General features: G+C 44.2%; 1 protein-coding gene across 1 annotated transcript in view; it reads left to right on the forward strand.

Annotated features, from left to right (window-relative positions):
- LOC138268137 (excitatory amino acid transporter 5-like) overlaps window positions 1-27,240 on the forward strand; it is a 125,790-nt gene that overhangs the window by 65,514 nt on the left and 33,036 nt on the right. Inside the window, exons 2-5 of the mRNA XM_069217551.1 lie at window positions 453-532; window positions 4,149-4,361; window positions 8,026-8,068; window positions 19,083-19,302. Coding sequence (XP_069073652.1) covers window positions 453-532; window positions 4,149-4,361; window positions 8,026-8,068; window positions 19,083-19,302 — 556 coding nt within the window. The remainder of the gene's footprint in view (window positions 1-452; window positions 533-4,148; window positions 4,362-8,025; window positions 8,069-19,082; window positions 19,303-27,240) is intronic.

A 27,240-nucleotide genomic window follows, 5' to 3' on the forward strand; every position in this document is an offset into this window, starting at 1 on the left:
TTATTGAGTGGGATGGTTTGGAATTTAAACACCGAAGAACAGGATAATTGCATTGACAGTTTTGTTCTTATTTTGGATCCTGTTTCCCTATTTGACTTGTCCAGTACCTTGACCACATTACTTTTGATGCCTGACTTGCTACTTTATTAATCACGAGATAGACCCCCATCTGCCAATGCAGCTGTGGACTGTTTACTACCGTTAACAATCACATAGAACAATATCAAATAAAAAGATTTTACATGTGATATTTCCTGGGCAAATTTCTTTGGCGGAAATTAAAAAAAAGTTAATACCTTAACACTTTTTTAATCTCACAAAACTCTTCACAATTATCATGCATACAGCAGAGCGTATGGACAATCTGACATTGTAAAATGTTGTTGTAAGCGGATTTCTTGATTTTTCTGAAGTTCATACCTTTACTCCATTTTGCTTTGTGTTTTTTGCAGGAGAAGCAGTACTTTTCTTTCCCAGGAGAACTTCTAATGCGGATGCTAAAGATGCTCATTCTTCCCCTCATTACTTCAAGGTACTTCATGGGGCCCATGTCTGGGGATAGACAATGAGTATTTGATTTTTCTATGTATTACTTGTCACACTTTCATTCATAATCAAAAAGTATTATGTAAAAGCGCACACAAGCAATGTGACTATTGGAGATTGAATGTAATCCAGGCTGTAAGTAAATCCTGTGCCACATTTATGCATCAACATTTTGCTTTCAATATTCTGCCTAACTTCACACTCCCTTCTTCACTGCAAAATATTTGTTCACTATTACAAAATTAATATAGGTATTGTGTTTAGTCTAAGCCTAACACCCATGTTGGATACATTATGGAAGAGGAGAATGTTTTCTTTCACATTCAAACAAACTCTGAGTGTGCATATGAAATCAGGATGGACGTTCATGGATATGTCTGCTAGCAGTCTCAGAAAAACTGTTAGTTATAAAAGAGGCTGTTATCTTGACAGGCATAGAAAGGAGATGCAAGGGCTAAGAGAACTAGAAAAGCAACAGCACATTGTAACTTCTGAATGGTTCAAAACCACAAATATCTAAAATCACCAGACACAAGTAAGAATACTCATATTACTTCTTTCTAGAAATAAATGATATGCTAAATGAACACCACCAAATGGGATGAAGTTTGTTAGAGGATGGTAGTTTGCATAAACGTGCAGCATCCTAGCTACCGCAGAGCAACTACATATATCTTGGGATCGACTTCTGAACAATTTGTGTCTGATGAGAAGACCAGTATCAACTCCTGCAAGAGGAGTTGTGCTTGGTGGATTTGGTTAAAAGTCATGAACAGCCACAATAAGCGTGACAGATAACACGATACGGTTCCATCAGAGTGACAAGAAACTAGTGAACTAGTGGGTTTTCAGAAGGAAGTCAATAACAAGGTGAGCTGGTACAGTGCACGAACACTAACGCTTTAAAAAAAAACCTTCTCTTGTGCTGCCCCCCCCCATTTGGAATGGACCTACTACCTCCACAATGTTTGGTACATAAGTAAAGGAAGACTTCACCATGTGCGCTGGTACTAAATTGTGCACCTGTGAAAGTCTGATGCTTCCGCCAAAACGACTTGCAAGTCATTCATAATAAATGTTCACCAACTGGACATCCAGGGAGTTTCCCTTTAAAACTACTTAAAGTAGATGTTGATCATCTAACATATATATCATTTTGTTGCCCAGCCGGCAATTTTCTCCACAGTTTTGGGGACTTAAAAGTTTTCTTCCATCCCAGAACTGTCGAGCAGTGGTGAATATAAGATCCACCATTTGGGAGTGGGGCCTTACTTGGGAGTACTTGAGATTTCCAGTTAGCCCCGTCCCTTCAAAAGATATCCCCAATGTTGGAGACAGGAACCGAAGCAGCTCCGGCGAGGCACCCCCCCCATTTCTGCACTCTAAGTGAGGCAGGGAACGCAAATGTGGACACGGAGACAGCCATCACTTTTTGGAAGATGCCTCATTACCAAAATAAACTGAAAATCCTGCTACTCCATGCTTACTAGTTTCTATTTGGTAGTATGCACTTGTTTTGAATACAGTTTTGGACAGTTTTCAAGGGCCAAGAGGCCCTACTCGGGTAGCAACTCCATTTTGCAAGCCATTTAACATATCATTTATATCTTTACCATGGCTATTTCCACTAATGATTTGTAGAATTAATTTTTAATCATATTTTGTTTTTTGAATCTTTATTTACCATTTTATAAATTCAATTAGATCTGTGTGTCCAGACTACAAATGTTAACGGACTTGCTAGTTTCCAAAATGTTAGATCATTCTCACATTCCGTTAAGCACTCTGACATCTAAAAACAATGAATGTATATTAAGTTCAGTCCTAAGTGCTGCAGAGTTATAAAGTCTACTTTAATGTGGACGTTGGTCCAAGCCACTGTGATTCCATACTCTGGCGAATGGCAAAGTGAACGATTATATCACTAGAATTTATTGATGTACGCCTCCAGCTCTCGCAAGTGCCAAGGTTTTGGTTTTCTGCATACACCTGCGTAGGACTAGGCAAGTCCTATCTTTTTTTCCGTGTGGAGTTCACTGTCCTGTGTGTAGTATCTCTCCGCAGTCATAAAGTTACTATTAAATTGTAGCTTTGTGAATACCAAAAAAGAGTAAACTACCACAAACATGTTTTTTTAACCTTTGTGAAATCAAATTAATGATATCAAATTTACACTTTACAATGACTGCTTTTGTTCAACCTAACATTAAAATGTGTGTATGAAACCACAGCAACAACGTCCTGATCTTCTCTTAAGGTGTAGGTAGATTCTATATCTGCCACAAGTAGTATCATTCTAAAGACTTGCGTACTCGCAGCACATGAGTGTAAATGGTAGAAGGTTTGTCCAAAAAAAAAATAGAATAAGAATTAAAGCACTTGACCAGCTAGTCTTCACCCCTAGCTCAACTTAGGCGCCTGGGGATTTATTCTTAAGGCCAAAACAAATGTCTCCGGGTTGTCGTTCCAATTGATAACGGAACACTATGTTGGAAACTATATTGAGTCTTGCATATAGGTGAAGGCCTTTGCATGGTTTTCGATTGATAAGTGCCAATCATAGCTTGAAGCAAGAAGATCCCAATGTGAGCATAAAAAGAGAACAAACCGACGCAAAAAGGGTGAAGCCAGCTCTTTTTTAAATTCTAGTTGGTTCCTGTTCCTGTTCTTCAGAATTAAAGTGTACACCCATGTAGTTGTCCTAAGTACTAGTGTACATCAGAATTGTCAACTTTTTTGTGCCCATGTACCAAAAAAGAATAATTCGAACAATGAAAGTTAGATCTGATACAAAATGCATCCTTGTTGGATGCTGTTGATACTGGGGGTGGTTTATTAATTAATTTCCTGCAGCTAAATCTTCTAAAATATTTTAGATGGAGAAAACAACATGACAACAATTCTGTAGTTTGCTGGAATACACCAGAAACACTAATGGGAAGGCCTTCAACGGAGAAGGCACAAGCTATCCCCTCTATGACTGAATTAAAAACTGGTGTCATTAAACAAGTTCACTACATGCAGGTAACTTCAACAATGTTATTAGTACGAGACCGATGGTTTGCAAGCTAACAAATTATAACTTGTTTGATTTATGTTGGTTTTGTTACTGTCAGTGTTAGACAAACCTTTTTTTATATGATTAGGTTGCAATAGTTTTGATGAGTTCAGTAATATAAGCCTTCCATATTTTGCAGTAAAATCTGTTTAAAGTATCTGGGCCTCATTTAGGGTTTGGAGGAGCAGGAGGAGTGCCATAAACCAGAGGTTCTCCTGCGGCCCTAAGTTACTGATAGCAGAGACACCACAGATCTTGTGGTGGATGGACCATTGCGTCAAGGATTGTCCTTGACCTAATGGTCCATCTGCCACAGGACCCCTGGGTCATAGTGGCTGACATTCCATCCTATTGAGGGTGGAGCAACCATCTCTCATTTTGCTTACCCCTGTCTGCCATGCGAGGCACGGAGGAAAAGGGCAGAGAAAATATTAGATGACACCTACATACAAGGAGAAAATGTTCCTGCATCTCAGGGTGATTTGTTTTTCTGTCCATAGATTAAATATCTGCTGGAGTGATAAAAGTGATATTTTCTTTGCAGCTTAATGTCTGGCCTAGCAACTATGGATTCCAAAGTCTGTGGGAAAATGGGGTTGATCACCATCACGTACTATCTATGGACCACGTTTCTGGCGGTCGCAGTGGGAATCATTCTGGTGATCAGCATACATCCTGGAGCTGCAGCGCAGAAGGAAGAACATATCGGTGGTAAACCTATCCTCAGTTCAGCAGATGCTCTCTTAGACTTAATAAGGTAATCTTGGGATATTGTACCATTACAAAGTGCAGATAGCTCAATTTCTTTCAACAAGGATTAACTATTTTTTAATCAGAAAGGCCTGTTGTTTGAAACTTACTAGTTGAGCCATTACTTTAAATATAGCAGGTGCACACAAGTTGTGTGCTTTTTCAGTTCTGTACTTTAGAGATTTTTGTACTAAAAATAGGGTGCAAATTTGAAGAGTCCTCAAACTTTTAAATTTGCATATTCTGTGTTTAAAAAACAGCTGTGTCTTGTACCTTTTGCAGAAGAAGAAAACAGATTGTGCTGCTTCAATGGGCTATCTAGGGAAGCAAGCAGATGCCACTACTCTGATGTAGTCCCAGATTTCCAGTTCATGGCCCCTGTGGCTAACACTGGCCAGTGCAATAGTCTCTGTTGCTTTGGCTCCTGCTACCATGACTCAAGACACTCTAACTCCCACTGCCACTTTCAGCCCAGTGGCCCATTATTCCCCTAATCGTCTTTGCTTCCATACGGAGTGCAACACTCACTTTAGTGAAGAGAGGTTCTGGCAATGTTTCTTGTGATATTATGGCAAAGGATACACCCAGCCGAGGAGATATAATGTGGAAACTTTGGTTTGCCAAAGTGGCATTTATTGAGCACGCCTTATGTGTGCCAAGCAAAATCCTTCTCACCCCGCTAGTAAATAACTGAAACTTTACTAATTATTCTGCGGTGGTGAAAATACCTCTGCCAATAGATGGCACGTGTTCCCAGCAGTAAATGCCATAGAAAAGGAAGACCTACCATTTTAGTATCTACTGGGTAATGGGATGGTTTACATTTCAGGCACGCAACAAATATGAGACTGAAAGAAAAGAGAACTCTCAAGATTTGATTTAGGGTTGGCTGGTAACAGAAAATATTTGCCCCTAATCCGTACAGCCGGCATGGTATCTCCTTTTAATACACAGTGGCAAGCAAAAGGTGCAGAGTTTTTTTTCCATCCAACTAGATACAGTCATCTTTCTCTCTGTTTGCTATTATTTCTCCACACAAGGCTGTCCAGTGCAGGTCCAGGAGTCTATTTCTAATTTTGGAAATTAATGTAAAGTTGAGATGTGATATACCTTACTTTCCAATACAAAAACCAAATCGCTATACCTATTCGGTTAGCGTAGAGGAATTCTAGGTTATCAACAAATGCTCTCGAGGGGAGAACTGTATTTGGACTGGTGTCAGAGTTGCATCTTATCAGTAGGTTGGTAATTCAACTCCATGACTTTGGGGTACTATTCTTCTTAAACAAGACACAATCCTTTCCTTAGGAATACTAAAGATTCTTATATTGTCTATCAATATAGATTGTTTCCAGCAGTTAATTTATTTCCCCATTTTTCAGACAAGAGACCAATTTAAACATATTCATAAATGGTCTATAACTCTATACACTAACTGGGATGTACAAATAACTACTGTAGCATATGGCATGCTTTAATGTAGTTCAGCAAGCTGCATGTCTACACTTTAACTGTAATGCATTTTGATATGACTGCTATCAGGACTATAAGGGAAGGATGGTGGCGTTGAGAGTCTTCTGTACACCTTGGCAGAATCCCAGGATGGAGATGGGCCCTTAGGCAGTGTAGTGGAAAGATGAAGTTGGTCATTCAAAAATGAGAACACAAGGACAGTGGACCCTCTTGACCTTGGTGCAAGCATCCTTCGGTCTTGGGAGAGACCTAAACTCTCCAGTCCCCAGTACAATGAGAACAGTGTGTAAGTGCACGGACAATAATCATGCCCAAAATAACATGGAAGAAAGTAAGAAAATCGCTTGTCAGTCTCTTTGATGACTACAAAAAGGATGCCAAAATATTGTCCCCAAAAGGCATAGCTTTGAGGAGAACCCTGTTGGGACACCAGAGAAAATGCAGTAAACAGGGGCATTCATGAGCACCACATGTAGGAAGGAGCCAAGTGGGTAGAGGAACAAAACAGCAAATGAGGTACAGTCCACTAGCTGAACCTGCAAAATAATTAGAACTACTTGCAAGTCACTAGCAGACTCAAGTACTAACATCTTGTATACTCTTAAATAGACAGCACTGGTTGCAATCCTGGTATCTCAGAAGTGAAGTCCCATGATCCTCCACTCACCATAACATCTGTTCCATACCCAAGCTGTGTTCCTTCTTCGGTGCCCTAGCCACCACAAACCTCCATTCTCCATTCACAACTGGTCAGTCAAGGTAAGAAGACCTTGGGAAACTGTTTCTGCAAAGCATCCCTGGCATTCCTGACACTCAACTACAAATGTAGTTGGTGGTATCTGAAAACCACAATTTATAATTTAAAAAATCAAATAAAAACCAGGCACTGTTTTGTAACTCACGATGTGTTAAAATATGGAATTTGGTATTGCATTTATGGCACCCGGACACTTTAAAACATTGAAAAAAGGAAAAGGATCATCCACCCCCCCACCAATGATTAACGTTATCCACAATTATAATATACAAAATAAGCCAAAGTAAAAACAGCGATTTTATTTCCAACCTGGGCCACGTTACGTAGATTTTGCACTGATCCCAAAAAGAACAAGGTATTTCACTCAAATAGTTTATTTTGGTCAATTACCAACAAAGCACATCAAAACACTAAAAATCTATTGTATAATCAACTGTGCAAAAGATTAAAAAATAAAAAGTACTATTAAGAGCATCTAAAACTATATTTTAAAAACCTCACAAGACGCACCAATAGAATCACAGTATAAGATGATGACAACACACAGCCTACAAGCTTCCCTGGCTCCATAGTCATCCCACCATATAATGTGGGACGGTGGTGTTACCTTACTAGACATCGCCTTACTCTGGGGTGAAACTCAGCCATGTAGTTACAGGAAAACTAACTAGGCAGGAATTTGGAAATAAGCATAAAAAGACCGTCCTGCAATTTAGGAACCATGAGCAAAACTGATCTTAATAACTTCCATGTAAGAACTTAAAAACATGCAAACGCAGAAAAAATTCAAGCAAATTTGTGCAGTCTCCAATTAAATGAACACAAAATTAGTGGGATACTGAAGCCCCTCCTTTTAGGGGTGTATAACATCCAAGGATAATGCCCACTCTGAGAGCAACCAATCAAAGGCAATTTAACTTTTTGGACAGTTTGATTTACGTGGGATGAGGCAACTGTATTTTACTCTAGCTATGTTGCAAAAATCTTTTAACACCTGAAAGCTTTCTGTTGTGCTACTTCGACACAGAGCCTTAGTAAATCTGGCTCAAAGACAGTTCTATTGTGCTCAATAGCAGAATTGCTTCCAATATACTGAGGGCTGTAAAACAAGTGACCTTGGAGCGTGAGGTGTGGGATTTAGGGAGGGTGTGTTGCTGAGCTGGTGGGTATCTGTTTTCTGATACTGAATTACAGCCAATTCCTACTTGCACAGGTCTCAGTTGTCTGTATACATATGTTGTTGTGTAGGTTTATGACTGTGGTATTTATAAATATATTCTAAGCCTGTGGAGAGGGCTCGGATGCTGTGCCCGATGACAATGAGATATTGAGAGAAATGTTACTCACATCTTTGCAGGGAAGTATAAAAGTAACTCGCACCACCAAGGTACGAAAATAAAATGAAAACAATATCAACCTCTTGTTTTCTTTTCTATTACAGAAACATGTTCCCTGCTAATCTGATCGAAGCGTCATTCCAACAGGTAGGTTATATTAATAATTTTTTTTTACATTTAAATGCATTTAGAAATTATTATATCAGCAGGGGAACACTTGTATATTTGAATGAACATTAGAATGTATTAATGAATTTCAAATGGAAAACAACATTTCAGACTTGTTGGAGAATACTCGAAAAGATGGTGCATACTCTACTTTCAAAATAGCTACAATTCAGAAAACAGCTTCATTATCACAGATACATTTTACACAAAATCACATACCAGCAGTAGGTGTTAATTTTTCCCCTGTTCGGATTAATATTTTTAAGAGCGCAGTCATATTTGGGTATCAAGGCGCTGGAACAACATTAGTAGCCTAGAACCCACAGAGGCCAAACAATGTCTTCAGTATCTCATGCAAATGAGGATTTTCAGAAGTTCTCCTCTCCATCAGAAGTGTGTCCATAGTCACGTAGCACCAGTGCCCCTCATTCTGCTTTCAGTAAATGGGGTACATTGACTTGTTCGATACTGGGAAAACCAGAGTGCAACCTGGTTTGCATTTTTTCCATTTTCAGAAAGGGAGCGCCAAGAGCTCATCAAAGAGCATTGTTCTCAATGCATCAGATCTTAAATTTATAGAGCTTAGCTGCTGGCAGTCTTGGTATGTTCTGCAATGAATGAGTGATATGGACAAGAATGGAAGCTCAAACTGTACTCTCGCCTCTCAAGGGTGATAAAATCACCTCGCCATCTTCCCTGAGGCTTGGACCTAACTGGAATATAATCCTAACCCTACCTACCAGAGTCACTACCACCTCAACCGGCAACTAAACACCCCAAGGATACAGCTCATCCTCCAAGTACAATGGGCACATGTACTCTTAGTTTGCGGTCCCTTCACGAAGCATGTGTACCATTTCTCAAAGGCAGAGCTGCATATGCAGAATAAAGGCACACATGGTTGCATATCACAGTATCATCTAACATGGAAGAACCTTCAGCTTCTTCATCATCACAAGTAATAAAACCATGGGACACCCCAAGATTATCACTCTGGGGACAACCCAAGGATCAATTTGATCCTAAAAAGATATCCAAATAAACTATTAAGAAAAAAATGAAAGAGAAGAGGATGAACACGATTCCATGGAAGGCTCTAGTGAAGGGGAGTGATGTGGGGCACTGCCATATTGTTTGACACTGTGATCTTTGATTACTAACAATTTTACTAGATGATCCCTTTCCATGTGGACCAATGGGTCTCCTGGGCATCGAATTGCAGTGAAGTGCAAGGGGCCCTGCTAGGTCAGCAATGTGACCTTGGGTATATGCATTGCCCAACTCCACTTTTTATTTCTTGTTGTTGTGACCATGCTGGCATGACCTTAACTGTGAGACCGTCCCTTCATTGAATTATCGATATGCACTGATTGTTATACTTCTTATGTTGTTGTATTGTTTAAACCAAAACTGATAACAAAAGAGAAAATGGCATGACCTTAACTGTGAGACCGTCCCTTCATTGAATTATCAATATGCACTGATTGTTATACTTCTTATGTTGTTGTATTGTTTAAACCAAAACTGATAACAAAAGAGAAAAATACCAATAAATATATTTATTTGAAAACAAAAGAAGAAGAAACTGAAAGCACAGTGTATACATGCATGTATGGGCCTTGGAGTAAATAATTAGTCCCTCATTAGAAGTTTAGTAGAAACGATGACTGGACCAGTAACAAGAGTGACCGGCTAAATCATGATTATGAGTATCTTCCTGGACACACTTGAGCAAGGAGAATTTGGACAGAGAATAGATCTTAAAAGTGGGAAACACAATTGAAAATTGTGTACAAATACCAATGCCTACCAGTGTTCCCCCGTCCAGCCCCAGGTTTGCATTACAGTACAGTACTATTGCACCTGGAATGTTTTGCACACTGCAGTATCAGGACTTCAAGGGTGCAAGCTGGAAGTCCCACAAAACCTGTAATGAAAATTTCAGTCCGTAAATGAACTATAAGACAGCTGCCTACAACAGGGGCGGCTAGCAACTACTTAGAGTGGTGGGGCGGGCAAATGAGTGAAGGTGGGTGCAACGAGGGCTAAATAAAACAAATAAAATAAAAATATCTTATCTTGCTTGCAAGGTGACGTCCTCCTCGCTCCAGGTTCCCATCTTCTGTGAAGGCTCCATCTCCTTTAACCAATCCTGGCGCTGTTGTCATGCTGTTAACCAGCATGAGGGAAACACCATAATTGGAAAGAGCAGCCTCTCTCGGTACTCCTGAGGGCACTGGAGGCCTGTGCTTGCTTTCATCCAGCTAAGATAGCTGGGTTGAGAGGTTTAAATTGTGCATGTCTGCTGGCCGTTGCAAGACTGTCGGCCAAAGGGACATGCACACTTTAAACAAGTGCACAGGCAGCCCACCACTCCTCCCTGTCGCTGGCACTTCGCTGGCCCACCCTGTCACTTGGTTCGGTATGGAGGATGAAAAATAAAATGGTGATAAATTAAATTTATCGCTGTAGGAAGTTGGCTCTATATATACTATCTCAAAGTGAGAGATAGTGTGCACAGAGTCCAAGGGTTCCCCTTTGAGGTTGATAGTGGCAAAATTAGAGAATTCTAATGCTCTATTTTGTGGTAGTGTGGTCGAGCAGTAGGCTTATCAGAGGGTAGTGTTAAGCATTTGTTGTACACACACAGGCAACAAATGAGGAACACACACTCAAAGACTTAGCTCCAGGCCAATAGTTTTTATATGGAAAAATATATTTTCTTAATTTATTTTAGAACCACAAGATTCAAGATTTGAAGTTAATACATAAAATGCAAGGTACTCCACACAGGTAAGTAGGGAACTTTGAACTAGGGCAGTAATATACACAGTATAGGTTAAAAAGGCAATAAGCTATTTTAAAAGTGGACATAGTGCAAAAATCAACAGTTCCTGGGGGAGGTGAGTATGGTTAAGTTTCTGAGGTAAGTAAAGCACTTACAAGTTCAGTCTCCTGGGCATAGGCAGCCCACCGTTGAGGGTTCAAGGCAACCCCAAAGTCACCGCACTAGCAACACAGGGCCGGTCAGGTGAAGAGGTCAAAGGAGGGCCCAAAACACATAGGCGCCTATGGAGAATAGGGGTGCTATGGTTCCGGTCCGCTGGAAGGTAAGTACCTGCGTACTCGCGGAGCAGACCAGGGGGGTTTTGTAGAGCACTGGGGGGGGGGACACAAACAGGCACACAAACCACACCCTCAGCGGCACAGGGGCGGCTGGGTGCAGTGTGCAACGGTGGCATTGGGTTTGCCATAGGAAGCAATGGATGGACCTGCGGGTCACTTAGGAGATGCAGGCAGGGCACAGGAGGGCTCCTCAAGCCAGCCACTAACTGGGCTAGGAGGAGGGCTGCCTGCTGGTCACTCCTGTACTGGAGGTTGGTTCCTCTCGGTCCTGGGGGCTGCGGGTGCAGTGTTTGGTCCAGGAGTCGGGTTCTTTGTTACCAGGCAGTCGCAGTCAGGGGGAGCCTCTGGATCCTCTCAGCAGGCGTTGCTGTGGGGGTTCAGGGGGGTCGTCTCAGGTTACTCACGTAGTCGCAGTTGCCTGGGAGTCCTCTCTGCGATGTTAGTTCTCTGGAGCTCGAGCCAGGGGACGTCGGGTGCGGGAGTGTGAAGTCTCACGCTTCCGGCGGGAAGAGTGAGTTCTTTAAAAATTTCTTCTTTGTTGCAAAGATGTTGCTGTTGTTGAACAGTGCCGCTGTTCTTGGGAGTTTCTTGGTCCTTCGGGTTCAGGGCAGTCCTCTCAGTCCTCAGTGGTCGCTGGTCCCTGTCAGATGCGTTGCTGTGCAGGTTCTTTGAGTCTGGAGATAGGCCGGTAGGGCTGGGTCCAAGTCAGTTGTCGTCTTCGTCGTCTCTGCGGGGCTCTCAGGTCAGCAGTCCTTCTTCTTTGTGTAGGTTGCAGAAATCTGATTTTCTGGGTCGCCCCTAAATACTAAATTTAGGGGTGTGTTTAGGTCAGGAGGGCAGTAGCCAATGGCAGCTGTCCTGGAGGGTGGCTACACCCTCTTTGTGCCTCCTCCCTGAGGGGAGGGGGGCACATCCCTAATCCTATTGGGGGAATCCTCCAAACTCAAGATGGAGGATTTCTAAAGGCAGGAGTCACCTCAGCTCAGGGCACCTTAGGGGCTGTCCTGACTGGTGGGTGACTCCTTCTTGTTTTTCTCATTATCCTCTCCTGCCTTGCCGCCAAAAGTGGGGGCAGTGGCTGGATGGGCGGGCATCTCCACTAGCTGGGATGCCCTGGGGTACTGTAACAAAAGGCATGAGCCTTTGAGGCTCACCGGCAGGTGTTACAGTTCCTCCAGGGGGAGGTGAGAAGCACCTCCACCCAGTACAGGCTTTGTTCCTGGCCACAGAGTGACAAAGACACTCACCCCATGTGGCCAGAAACATGTCTGGTTGTGGCAGACTGGCAGAAACTGGTCAGCCTAGCACTAGGTGTCGGACTGGTATTCAGGGGGCATCTCTAAGATGCCCTCTGGGCATATTTTACAATAAATCCCACACTGGCATCAGTGTGCATTTATTGTGCTGAGAAGTTTGATATCAAACTTCCCAGATTTCAGAGTAGCCATTATGGAACTGTGGAGTTTGTGTTTGACAAACTCCCAGGCCATATACTCTTTATGGCTATCCTGCACTTACAATGTCTAAGGTTTTGCTTAGAAACTGTAGGGGCATAGTACTCATGCACATATGCCCTCATCTGTGGTATAGTGCACCCTGCCTTAGGGCTGTAAGGCCTGCTAGAGGGGTAACTTACCTATGCCACAGGCAGTGAGAGGTGGGCATGGCACTCTGAGGGGAGTGGGATGTCGACAGTCATTTTCTCCCCACCAGCACACACAAGCTGTGAGGCAGTGTGCATGTGCTGAGTGAGGGGTCCCCAGGGTGGCATAAGACATGCTGCAGCCCTAAGACACCTTCCCTGGCAACAGGGCCCTTGTTACCAGGGGTACCATTTACAAGCGACTTATTTGTGTGCCAGGGCTGTGCCAATTGTGGGAACGAAGGTACAGTTTAGGAAAAGCACACTGGTGCTGGGGCCTGGTTAGCAGGGTCCTAACACACTTTCAATCATAACTGGCATCAACAAAAGGCAAAAAGTCAGGGGGTAACCATACCAAGGAAGGCATTTCCTTACAATTGCCATTTTACTTTTCAGCTCTGGGCAGTGTTTGGGGGCATTTTTAACTGTGGGGCGATGCTCCTCTGCTATAATGGAGGAGCCTCCCCTGGCTTACACAGTCTGAACGTTTATATGCCCACTAGGAAATTTACTTTTCTTTATTCAAATACCTAACAACCCTGGAGATTTTGGTGTTGAGCTGCCATGTGTGGAGCAGTCTCCTGCCTTCTCAACCTTTTGAATGCCCTTACAATTCTCAGAGAACTGTTATACAAAAGAAATGCATACACATTTCTAAAAACAAGCCCTAGTGCAAACTAAAAGAGGCTGTCTGTCACTGAGAGCAGCCAATGAGAGCTGCTGGACAGTGTGATAAGCCAGTGAGAGGCTAGAGGGCGAAGTTGAGCATCTGGCACTGCCTTCCTGTTTCCGGTCGGGTGGGAACTCTGTGGTTGATCAGGTGTGAGCGCCAAGTCAAACAATGGGGCCACTGCACGTGTGATTTTGAGTGAGCCCAGGGGTACTGCAAGAGTAGAGAAACGTTTGTCTATGCAGATACACAGTTCTCAACCAAGGACAGGAAAGGACCAAGGCTTTCCTGTTTTCATTTTGCCTTAAATAAAATACAAGTCCTATAAATATTGTCGCAGACCACAAGATTCGAAGCAACATATGATTTATGCAGCATGAATATAAATGTACTGCCTTTGTAATTGGTTGACAGAATTTGAAGACTAAGGGGGTTATTACAACTTTGGAGGAGGTGTTAATCCATCCCAAAAGTGACAGTAAAGTGACGGATATACCACCAGCCGTATTACGAGTCCCTTATGTGAGAAACTGGGGCTGATTGCAGAGGCCCCCTAACTTTTTGCCCCCATTTTCCACTTTATGCTGGTGTTTTCCTGACTCTGATGGTGCCCTGGGTACTGCTAACCAGTCCCAGGGCCTGTGCTCTGTGTAAAATGGATATGCAAATTAGGCTAATTATAATTGGCTAAGTTAACCTACCTATAAGTCCCTAGTATATGGTAGGGCATGTAGGTTTAGGGACCACAGCATAGGTGGTGCACACCTAGGTGCATTGCTGAGGTGCCCAGTGTCATTTTAAAAGCAAGCCTGCCTTGCTGGCTGCTTTTAAATTAAAGTTATATGCAAATTCGACTTTGGAATTAAAGGTACTTCCAAAGTCTTAAACTACCTTATTTTTACATATAAGTCACCCCTAAGGTGTGCCCTATGTGCCCCTAGGGCTGGGTGCCATGTAACTATAAGCAGGGACTTTATAAAAATAGATTTATAAGCCCTGGTGAGGTAAAAACAGCCAAATTCGTTTTTCCCTCATTGAAGTAAATGGCCTTCATAGGCTAGAATGGGCAGACTTTATTTAAAATTTTAAAGTCTCCTTAAATGTTACATACCAAGAATTTGGTATCAAATTGATTGTTATAATAAATCCCACAACTTCCAGTTGTTGGATTTAATATAACTAGTGCAGGTAAAAAGTTTAGACTTTACCTAAAAAGTTGCCAATTTCAGCTCTGCATTGTTTTTGCTGCTGTGCTCTGATTGGCCAGCCTGCAGCAGCTTCTGCCAGGCTACTTTAATGAGGTGTGAAGTGGCCTGACTTCACACAAAGGAATGTGCTTGGGGGAGAGAATCTCCCCTCAGCAGATGGTGAGGCAGGAAGGGGGAGGGCTGCCAAACTGGTCTTCAAAGGCAGAGAAGGACATCTGGAGCACCCAGCAACACCCCCACATCCTGCAACCCCAGACAGCTAGGTGCCCCCTTGATTAGATTAGGAGAGGGCAGGAGAGGGGTGTGTTTATGATTTTTAGCCACACCAGTGGGTGGGCTCAGCCAGATCTCTCCTCCAAAAATCAGATTCATCCATTTTGGATTTTTAGAGACTGTTGCCTTCTGGGATGGATTTTTGCCACACTTCCCAGGAAGTGGTCATCACAGGGGGACGACCCTGTCCCTGATTGGAGAACCAGGGCCCCCCTGCTTTTCACCCAGGAGCAAGGATAAAACTGGCAGACCTGCACCCACGCCTCAGATCCCCTCCAGAATTCAACAAGAAAGGAACTAAAGAAGAAGAAGGACTGCCCTGCTGGACCCCTGGCCTGCACCTGGACCCTGCACTCAGAAGGACTGCACCAGCTGCACACTTGGGCTTCACCACAAGAAGGACTTTGCCTGGCTTCAACTGGTTCAAGGAGGGACTCCCTGTTTGCTACAGGTGAAAAATTGCTAACCAGAGTCCCCTGCACCAACTCCTGAAAAAGTGACCAGCTGACCACTGTCCAGTGGCCAAAAAGGAGTTTGCGCCAGGTGCATTCTGGGAGTTGAAGTCCGCACCCCCAAGAACCATCACAGAACTTCTGGACCCTTGGGGTGAGCTGTGGACCCCAAAAGAACCTTAAAAGAACATCTGGGTGAAGCCCCAGAAGTTTGGAAAAGATTGGAGAAATTTTGGAAAAAAGCTCCATAAAGTGACCGACCCGACGCGGAAATTCTAGCCGGCTTGCCTCAACCGCGACCCGGCCTGACTTCGTGGTTCGTCCCGGTAAAGAAAAACATCCAAAAAAGAAACTAAGTCCGAATGTAAAAAGTTGACCGGGACCTTCCAGCCATCGTATCCGAGAAGGGCTCCACGGACGTCGGATCAAGATCCAGGTTTACCCCGGTCGAAGGATTTTCATCTCGAAAAAACGACTAAGTCCGAAGGTAAAAATCACCACCGAGGAAACCGACTTCGCGTATCCGGACAAGGGCTCCAGGAGGTCGGATTCAACTGGCAGGTTCGTCCCGGTGAAGAAAAACTTCAAAATAAAGACTAAGGCCCTCATTCTGACCCTGGCGGTCGGCGGAGAGACGGCGGTCGGACCGCGAACAGACCAGCGGTATTAAAAATGGCATTCTGACCGCGGCGGTCCCCGCCGCGACCGACCGCCACTTCTCCACTCCGACCGCCACGGCGGTCATGACCGCCGGGCTGGAGTTTGCGCACTCCGGCCCGGCGGTCGTCCCAAGACCGCCAAGGGTATTATGACCCTGCCTACCGCCGCGGTTTCTTGCGGGCGGGAACCGCCGTGCGAACCATGGCGGTAAGCACTATCGGGGCCAGGGAATTCCTTCCCTGGCACTGATAGGGGTCTCCCCCACCCCCCACTACCCACCCGAGTCCTCCCCCCACACCCTCCACCCCCCTGCCACCCCCCAGAGGTGGTACGAACCCCCTCCCCACCCCCAGCCCGACATGCACATACATGCACCCCGACATGCACACACCCCCAACATGCACATATACACACCCCCTACACACACATACACAACGGGGACACATACCCGCACACATACATGCAGACATGCGCACCTGCCGAACAGCACACATTACCCATAGACACAGCAGCACCCCCCGCCCGCATACACGCACTCACACACCCCCTCTACACACTCACACGCACACCCCCATGCACGCCCACATCACACAACACCCCCCCACCCCCTCCCCTCACGGACGATCAACTTACCTTGTGCGTTGGTCCTCCGGGAGGCGACGGGAGCCATGGGGAGGTGACCGCCAACAGAAGACCGCCAACAGAAGACCGCCACACAGAAATGTGGGTCGTAATTCTGTGGGCGGTGTTCTGCTGGCGTGGCGGTGGAGGTTGACCAGTCTCCACTTTCCCGCCGACCGCCAGTGTGGCTGCTGGCGGTTTTCCGGCGGAACGCTCCCAGCGGTCAGAATGCGCACAGCGGCATACCGCCGCGGTCGGCGGTCTTCACCGCGGCGGTAACTCGGCGGTCTTGCGAAAAGACCGCCAAGGTCAGAATGAGGGCCTAAGTCAGAAGGTAACTTTTTAACCGAGGCCTCCCGCGACTTGTAGCCGAGCAGGGCTCCATCGCGGTCGGCCTGAAAGTTTGACTTTGCCCCGGTCCTGGTGCAACCAGATGACCCGATTGGCGCTTTTTGTTTCTAAGCGCTAGAAAATAATAATACTTTAAAAATTCATATCTCCGGTTCCCCTGAACCGATTTTAATCGTTTTTGTGTCATTTTAAAGATAAAAATATAAGCTATTTTTATAAATTGGTTTTGGATTTTTAAACTGTTTCCTGTGTTTTATTTAATTACTGTTTTGTGATATTTGAATGCTTTACACTTTGTCTCCTAAGTTAAGCCTTGACGCTCGATGCCAAGCTACCAAGGGTAGAGCTGGGATTAATTTATTGAGACCTAACTGTACTTACGTGGAGGTTTGTGGCTTGTTGCTAGGTGTAGGTACCTACCTGCCCTACCAATAACCCATTTTCCAACACCTTATATCCTATCGAACTCGTAATACGGCTGGTGGTATATCCGTCACATTTGGGACGGATTAACACCTCCTCCAAAGTTGTAATAACCCCCTAAGTTCATAAATATATATTTTAGCTCCTAAGGGCATAGATATACTACACACTTTATTTTTTACTACTTGAACACCCATTTCTCATTTTTGACGCAGCTACTGTGAAATAACAATGGAACAATAAAGAGTCAGTATGTAGCGTAACTAACACTTTGGGTTTATTACAAGTTAAGGGCTAAATTGTGAATGCTGTGCAAACATTTGTGCACAGTCTTCAATGCAATGGAAAGCCACAGAACCCGCTATGATGTTGTACACATCCCTTCTCCATCTAAATTGGGAATAGTCTTACACTAATTTCCCTGCTGTAGTATTTAATATGACAACAAGAAGGTTTTTGTTGGTAAAAGTGTGGTTTATACAGTCCAATTATTTGAACAACTGTACATGCATCTGACCTGGAAACTGTTTCCCAGACAACAATGGCAAGCCATTATTTCTTGAGTTCTTAGGTAGCTTTGCACCATTTTACTAATAATAACCCTCCTACTACTTGAAAATCTCCTGCACATGTTGGCACACTTTAAAGATAATCTATAATCAACTTTTCTTTCCGTAGAATATAGTCATTACTCCCTGAATGAAGTGGAAAATTGTAGCTAATACAAAGCTATTAAAAGCTATTTCCCTTCTTGATTACCTACAAGTTGTTAGTCACCCATGGCTTGTCCTTTAGTGAAGCCACAAGTGGTGAGTAGGATTTTAGGTTTTCAGATAACATACATATACATTAACCCAATGCCAAATGTATTTTTAAAGTCGTCCTTTAGTTATTACTTGGAAAACATTGCCTATGAACTGCTTTTTGGTATATTTGAGCACAGCATGCCCTATTGTTTTAATAGTTATAAAACTATACAACTGAAAAAAGTAGTTCTCATCACAAAAACACACATATCTTTTATGCAGAATCAATGTAAATGACAAACAGGCATTCAAAAATCCAAACCTCTTGTTTGCAGGAAAAATATTGAAATGGCACTCGTAATGCATTGGTTTGGCACTTTACCTAAGAATCCTACCTTTTACATTAAAAACCCTTTAAATTCCTCCTGCCCCTCCCTCCCTTTCCATACAAAAGAGGCAGACACCTCCTTTCGCCTCATATTTACATAAAGATTTGATGCGGTTTGCGTCACCTTCTGTAATGTCTTGATTATGCTAATTGGCATGTTTCAATGTAAGAAAATGTTGCAATTTGTTGGTCACACAATATTAAAATATATGAAACAAAATAACCTACCAATGTATAACAATTACATACTTGATGCTAGTAAAAAAATGTATTCCTGGTTGCAAACCTAGTAGCTATCAAACTAGATATCCACTCCTGTCTCACTATATTTGTTGCATTTTGCTAGATCAAAATTAAACTGTTTTTTGTGTTCCCAAATAAATATGTATTAAATTGAAATTTCTGTTTCTTTCCGTCCGTTGATTTATTACAGTATCGAACAATTCTAATTCCAGTGGTGAAATCTCAAGACACAAAGTACCAGAAGAAGTCCCTGAGTTTTATTTATTTTGCTCCTGATGATAAAAATCCTGAAATTCACCACCCTGTCCTCTTAGAGATTACTCCATCTCCTCAAATGAGCTACAAGACAAAGCCTGGAACTGCCACAGAAATGAATGTCCTGGGGATCGTCATCTTCTCTGCAACCATAGGTAGAGCGAACACTGTTTCACTTTTAATGTATAACTGTCCCAACTGAGAGGTAAGCATGACTTCTCAACTTCATAAAAATGTCATAAGGGATACGGTTAGGCAAGTGTGTCCCATTTGGAAATTGGCTCTATAACCAAAGCGCAGTTATTAGAGTGTCCTTACATACAATAGATGATTTGTAATTTTTGGAATCCTGTTTTGAAAAAGGGTGTCCTTTCTATACGACAAACAATTAAGAGCACATTGTTCTGCACCAATTCCATGGACTTGAAAGATGCTACTTGGATGACTGACAATATTTAAAGTCTGGTTGAATATCTGTTGTGAATGCCTGTGTTGCAAAGATTGGTGGACACTTACCAGGTAGGTTTGCAATTTGGAGAGTGAGTTCTCTTAGGGTTTCACTTCTTAGAAATATTTACAAGTCAATGAGATCGAAAATTTATGTTTTATTTTATGGCGAGGTTTACATAAGACACTTGCTGCTAGGATCCTACTTTAAAAGGTATTAGAGCTAGAGTGAAAGTATGAAGAACTGATTGGCTAATGGAAGTACTAGGAGGCAGTCATCTCATACTTCTACCACACTAAATGCCAGTGGCATGATCAATATGCACTTACTTCTGAATATCTTATAAATAACCTGAAGCTGTTGAGTGAATTTGTAATACTGTTCTTAGGAGACTTTAGCTCAAATAACAAACAGCAGAATTGTTTGATGATAAACAACAAGAGGCAGAGTGGATTCATGGAATGGACATAATATTGCAATATTGCTGCATTTACAGTAATCCACCTATTAACAAATGGAATCTTTTTCATGCACCCGAAATGTTTAAGTCTCTAGTATAAGTTATAAAGAAAAAATAGTGTTTGAAGTAGTTCATCTTACTTTTAGTACAAATACTTTGTATGCCTGTGTACAATTGTTTCTCTAACTTTGATCTTAAGGAATTTAACGTTTTACCTATTTGTGCTCATACGTTAGCATTGTTCTCTTTTCTTATATATTTATTCCTCCCTTCATTTGAATAGTTCACTGTTTGGGAATGAATAAATGAATGGAGCATATTTTCAAATTTCTCATATTTCTCTCAACAAATAGGGTTTGTACATACGTTATTAAGTCACTTTTATTTGACTTATTGTACATAATGTTGTGAGAAAACTTCCTAATTGCCACATTTGTTAGCAATGTGTACATGCATTGTTATGTAATTCTCATGATATCTCATGATATCTCTGGCTTTTTGTAATTGATGGCATTTGCTTTGGTCATTTAAGTATATGAATCTTGTCAGCTTTTTCCAAGATTTCTTTGTGAACTCTGAGGCAATCAGGAGTTTCACTCAGTAGTTTCTTGAAATAAAAGCCAGACTTTGAAAACAAGCAGGTAACAGAGGAACTAAGATAGAAATTCGCCAAACTTAAATGTAGTGACTGGTAAAATTTTGAATTAGTTGAACTTCTGAATTTTTGATTTTATTTACTTACTTAGGGCCAGATGCAGGAAACGGATAGCGACTCGCAAACAGCAAAAATTGACGTTTGCGACTCGCTAATCGTGTTTCCCTATGCAGAAATGCATATTGCGAGTCGGTACCGACTCGCAATATGCATTTCAGAATCGCAAATAGGAAGGGGTGTTCCCTTCCTATTTGCGATTCGGAGTGGTATGCAATACCATTTGCGACCGCATATGCGGTTGCAAATGGTGTCGCAGTTACCATCCACTTCAAGTGGATGGTAACCCACTCGCAAATTGGAAGAGGTCCCCATGGGACCCCTTCCACTTTGTGAATGGACCCACAAATATTTTTTCAGGGTAGGTAGTGGTCCAAGGGACCAAAACGAAACTAAAGGTTTCGGATATTTTTTTAAGTGCAGCTCGTTTTCCTTTAAGGAAAACGGGCTACACTTAAAAAAAAAAACTGCTTTATTTAAAAGCAGTCACGAACATGGAGGTCTGCTGACTACAGCAGGCCTCCATGTTTGCGAGTGCCTAGACTCGCTATGGGGTCGCAAAATGCAACCCACCTCATGAATATTGATGAGGTGGGTCATTGCGACCCCATAGCGAGTCGCAGACGGTGTCTGAGACACCGTTCTGCATTGGAAATTGCGACTTGCAATTTGCGAGTCGCTCCGACTCGCAAATTGCAAGTCGCAATTCCCAACTTTGCTACATCTGGCCCTTAGTGCTGAAAAGACCATTTTTGTGTGGGATTCCCCCAGATTATTGCCTTTTGTTAAATCATCAAACTGTGTGCACTTTGCCCCTGCCAGCCAGTGGTAAAGTGCATGTGCTCTCCTTTTCAAACATGGTAACATTGGTATACACCTGATTGATTTAGTTAATTTGATTATAGGTCCCTAGTATATGGTACCACCTGTACCCAGTGCCTACGCTTTAAATGTTGCTAGTGGGCTGCAATACTCGTTATCCCATCCACTACAGTAGCACTGGAAAACATGTCACTGCCACTGCAGTCCGGTTGTGCAGTATTAAATTGCAATTTCAACCTGGTATTATAAACCTTTTGCCAACTCTAACACTTCCTTTTGAATACTTACAAGTCACCCCCAAGGTAGGCCTTAACAACCCATTCAGCAGTGTGCATGATATTTAAAAAATAGGATATGTGTGTTTATTGTTTTACCTTCAAAGTTTTCTCACTGTGGAAAGGCTGGGTCTCCCATAGGTTAACACTGGTCTGGGAGTAACTGGAAAAAAAACTTATTTTCATATTAATTTAAAATCCAACGTAATGCTCAAGTCAGAATTCATATCACTATTTTGTAAATTACACTGTTACAAAGTTGTGATTTTCCCGTCTAAAACCAAAAGGCTTTCCTGCCAGTGTCCAGCTGACACCTGACACCTGATGGCTCCTTTATGGTAAGATGTTAATTGCTCACCGACAGTGAACAAACAGCTCTGGGTGTGTGTGGAGGGGGGCCTGTCCTTTGACAGGATGGCCTGGCATTGTGCCTAGCTCCATCCTGAGCTTCAATGGCTACCAATTAGACCTGCTTCCCTTTCTGATCACCATTGAGGCATTCCTGGGCTCTGAACTCAGACTTTGCCCACTCTGAGCTTTCCTACCTTCATCAAGAACCACACCTGGACACCAATCTTTACCAACACGTCAGCTTGCCCTATCACCGACTCATATTCACCCATTTTCTCTCCATAAAAGTATCTAAGTCAGGAGGTAAAACTTCCACCAGGATGAACCTGGTCCCTGTATTCGACCCATTCTCCAATGTGGTTAACCTTAACGTTTGACCTTGACTGAGACTATAGCAAGAAGGTTAATGCAATGGCCACATTGAACCTAATCACAGACTGAGTTCTGGTATTTTTATAAGCTGTATTTAGGTTATAGGTATCTAGCTCATGGTCCCCTGCATGAGTACATTTTTGACTTTTTTTACATTTCACAACAGTTTTACCAGAATCCACATAATGCATAAAACCTAGTACAATTTAAGTTTAGAGACAGGGCCTCATTACGAGTCTGGCGGTCAACAGACTGCCAGACTCACAGTGGTGGTCATGTTTGTCTGTAAAGTCATCATTACGAGTTGTGCTGAGTGAATTTACTGCATGTTTTTTGTGTTAAACTCACTCCATACAATCATAAGGTTGGATTAAAATCATAGCCAATTGTACTAGTTGTGAATTTACCATACTCAGATTTACCCGATGCCATTGTACTGCACCTAGAGTCACCTGGTGCTTTAAAATTGCACCTGGAAAGTACAGGGGCAAAAATAAAAACCTTACTAAAAGTTGCTGCTGGCCCCAGAAAAGGTGGGGAAATAGCACCAACTAATCCCACCTACTCAGAGCAAGTAGTATCTTTAAAATCATTAGCACATAGGAGTAATAATTGTCAATAAATTTAAAATTTGTAAATTTGTACGTACACTTAAAGAAGACAAAAGTAGCTCCTAGTGCACTTCCGTCCCCGGCAAAATCCTGTAGCGATCCTGGGGCACCCTAAGACCGTGAGAGCTGCTCTTGTGATCCTTATTTTGGATCCATCAGAGCCCAGATAGCAGCGGTGCTCACTTGACCCTGCTGGGCTGCGCTGGAGGCGGCGGCTGGTCCACGGAGCTCATGCTGAAGGCAGACGGCCGGCGGGAGGCTGAGTGGACCAGGGGGGGCTGGCGTGGAGTGGGGCCCCCCCTGACTAGCGGGCCATGTTCGGGCTGTGAGGCGGGTGGCTGCCTCAGCTGGGACTGGATGGATTGGTCGGACACTCTCTGAAAGGAGTGAGGCCTACTAGGAGTGACGGCGGCAGAGAGAGACTCCGCTGGGGCTGCGCGGCTCACTTGCTTGGGGTGGCCTGGGGGTCGGGCAGCTTGTTGCGCTGCCGCGCCGGGGGGGAGGCCTGTGTGACCGCTAGCCTGGGGGACGAACACCCGAGATAGGAGGCGAGCAGCGGCACCCTCCTGGGGACCTGGAGTGACTGGGCGACATCATGGGGCATTCATTTGGGCCCACGGAACCATAGTTATTGGTTGTAAAGCGCTGAGGCGAGAGTGTCCGGAGGCGGCCCCTGGACATTCCAATAAAGCTGAGTTTTTTTCCCTTCACTCTTCTTGCCGCTCTTCCTCATTTTTTTAACATATTCAGACCTTGTTGGTAACTGTTTACTGGGTGATCCTCGGTTACTCGAGAGGCTTGCAGCCCTTTGACCTGGGTGTCTGGTTCGACAATAGTGTTTAAATGAGTGGGGAGCAGCGGATACTGTTCTTATGGTACTTTGTTGTCAGGACTCTGCAGGGGGTTGCCTGTTGTATCTGGATCTGGGCATGGAGAGAAATGTGGCATCATAAACGGATGGATGCATCACAGTTCAATACAATGGAACAGTATACTACCCCAGTGGTTCTCCGGCAGCACATGGCTAGATTAGAGATGAGTGGAGATGCTGTCAGAATGCCGCTGAACACCAAGGAGCCATCGCGCGTGGAGCTGCTTGCGGCCATCCAGGGCTCCCGTGTGGCACTAGAGGGTAAGACAGAGACGGTGGCGGTGGAGGTCAATTTGCTGCGGGCGGATCTCCGGAAGGTGTCCGACAAGGCTAAGGTGGCAGAGGGTTCCATAGCGGAGCTATAGACTGAGATGGGGACGCTGCGAAAACAAATGGTGCAAGCCACTTCCACAGTCGGACAGTTGGAGGCGCGGTTGGAGGACGCGGTAGGAAGGTCCTGGCGGAACAATGTCAGGTTGCTGGGCTTCCCGGAGTGCCCACAGGGGTCTGCCACGGAATCCTTTGTTGAGAACTGGATCAGAGATATACTGCAGCCAACTGGGCTATCTAGAGTCTTTGTGGAGGAGCCTGCGCATAGGGCCCTTGTTGGGCCTCCTTGGCCCGGTGCACCTCCTAGAGCTATTATTGCCCGCCTGCTGAACTATAAGGACCGAGACTGTGTGCTACGTGATGCACATGAATCGGATAAGGCATTATACGAGAACTGCAAGATATCTATCTATCCTGATTACACAAACAAGGTGCAGCATTCTCGTAAGGGGTTCATAGAGGTCAAGGCGAAACTACGAGCCATGAACATTAGATACATGCTCCTGTATCCGGCATGTTTAAAGGTCCTATCGGGCGGGAGAACACACTTTTTCAATCGTCCAGAGGAGGTGTGGCGGTTGTTGGAGATATGGGACAAGGTGGCCCTGGGAAGGACGGAGGGATCTGGAGGCATCACCCATCGGGCTTCTGGAGCGAAAGCTCGGACTGGAGATTGCACGGCATTGGCCGGCTGGCAGACTCGCATCCCAGAGTGGAGATACAGCAAGATGGAACAATAGCAGTGGTGGCTGCTGATTTGGTTGGGGGTACAGCTTTGGAGCAGGAGTTGGGAGCAGGTTAGGAATGCAGAATGACCTGACCATTATACTTGCTCTGGTGCTGTCTGTCCTCAGTCCTGATGGGGTCCAGTGGGTGGACTGGATTGTACCTGGTCCTCCGGGGAGCCGCTGGCACTTCTGGAACTTAGGTCTGGGGTGGTCCTGGATACATTTGTAAACTGATGCCAGGGGGGTGGGGGGATCACTCCCCAACTGTGGTAGGCCTTTTGAAATGGTAAGTTGGGGTCAGTGGTCATGGCAGCATTTACGAAATGGACTTACAATATGGTCTGTTTTGGTTGTTTTACTGTATTTCCGGAGTGGGGGTGGGAGTTGTGGGAGGTTTGTTAATGTTTAAAGTTTATTCAACAGTGCGGGTATTGGGGCAAGATGTGCAATGTGTCTTTCATTTGTCTCATTGCGGGGGGTAACACGCACTGGGACATGTCCTACAGGTGGAAGAACCACATTGTATTGCCATAGGTCGTACTAGTAACATGCTGACATGGAATGTCAGGATCTTGAAGAGTTACACAAAACGGTACTGGGTGCACTCATTCCTACGAAGACACAAGGGCCATATTGCTTGTCTTCAGGAGACACATATGACTGACGAGGAAGCGCATAAAGTGGCTAAGAAATGGCGGGACAGATGTTTTCATCCTCCTTCTCTTCCTATGCACGTGGGGTGTCCTTGTGGGTGGCCCTGGGGGTTCCCTTCACTCATGTATACAGTGAGGTAGATGTGGAGGGCTGCTATGTTCTGGTGGAGGGCATGTTAGATGGTTTACCCATTGTTATCCTTAATATATATGCTCCTAATACGGACGATCCCTCCTTCTACACCAGAATACCTGAGATTTTGGGGGATAGTGTGGATAGGCCTTTGGTTTGGGCAGGGGACTACAACTGTGTGTTACATGGGGATTTGGATTGCCTTCCACCGAAACTGGGAACCAAACCACTGATGGTAAAATTTCTTGGAGACATGATGACACACTTGGGTCTCTGGGATGGTTAGAGGGAACTGCACCCTGAAGGCAGGGAATATACTTGTCACTCCAGAGCACATGATACTTACACTTGAATAGACAGGTTTCTACTGCGTGGATTCAACAGCTCACCTGTCCTGGATGTCACTCATATGGGTCGGTTTCTGTCTGATCAAGCACCAGTTCGGTTGCAATTACAATGGGGAGAGATGGTCAATCGCACAGCTCGAAGTTTGCGTATGCCTGCGGATTTATTGACCAATAAGGGATGTCAGAATAGAGTGGGTGAAGCCATAAAACAATACATGGACTTGAATTGGAACACAACTGAGTCTCTGGGCCTGGAGTGGGAGGCTATGAAGGCAGTCATTAGGGGAGAGCGCATAAGCATGATGGGTGGGTGCACAGACAGCTAGAGCGGGATCTAACAGACCTAAAGGTGAAATTGGGGGAGGTACAGCATCAGCCACCCGAAGCGAGCACAACTGGACGGGAGGAGCTCAGGATAGACAAGGAGGTTAATGCTTGCTGGGATACACTAAACTGAACAACACTGAGAGGGTATAGGCAGCAGTTGCATCGAGAAGGCAATAAATCTGGCAAACACTTAGCATCGATCCTGAAGCGGGAGGTAGAGGCTCCACCTATACTGTATATTAGAAATGCTGAGGGTGAACTGCTTACAGGGCATACGGACATTCTACGGGAATTGGCGTCCCACCTCCAGAGTGTATCAAGGGCTGGCACTGTATTGGCAGAGGAAGGTGTGGGGAAGTTTCTGCAAGAGATGCAGCTTCCGAGTTTGGATCCAGAGAGTAGGGATGCTCTTGAACTCCTGATCACTGTGGAGGAGGTGGGAGAGGCAGTGACCGCACTGGCAAAATCCAAATCTCCCGATAATGACAGTTTTCCTGTTGAGTTGTACCAGGCATTTTCCTTCACGCTACGCGAGAAGCTACTGGAAGGAAGTCTTTGAGGGGACACGGGCGTGGTATGTTACCAGACACTATGCATCAGGGTGTTGTGTGTTTGTTGCTTAAGCCGGGGGGGATGCTGCGGATCCCTCCTCG

The sequence above is a fragment of the Pleurodeles waltl genome, chromosome 12, assembly GCF_031143425.1.
Source record: "Pleurodeles waltl isolate 20211129_DDA chromosome 12, aPleWal1.hap1.20221129, whole genome shotgun sequence".
Taxonomy (NCBI): Eukaryota; Metazoa; Chordata; class Amphibia; order Caudata; family Salamandridae; genus Pleurodeles; species Pleurodeles waltl.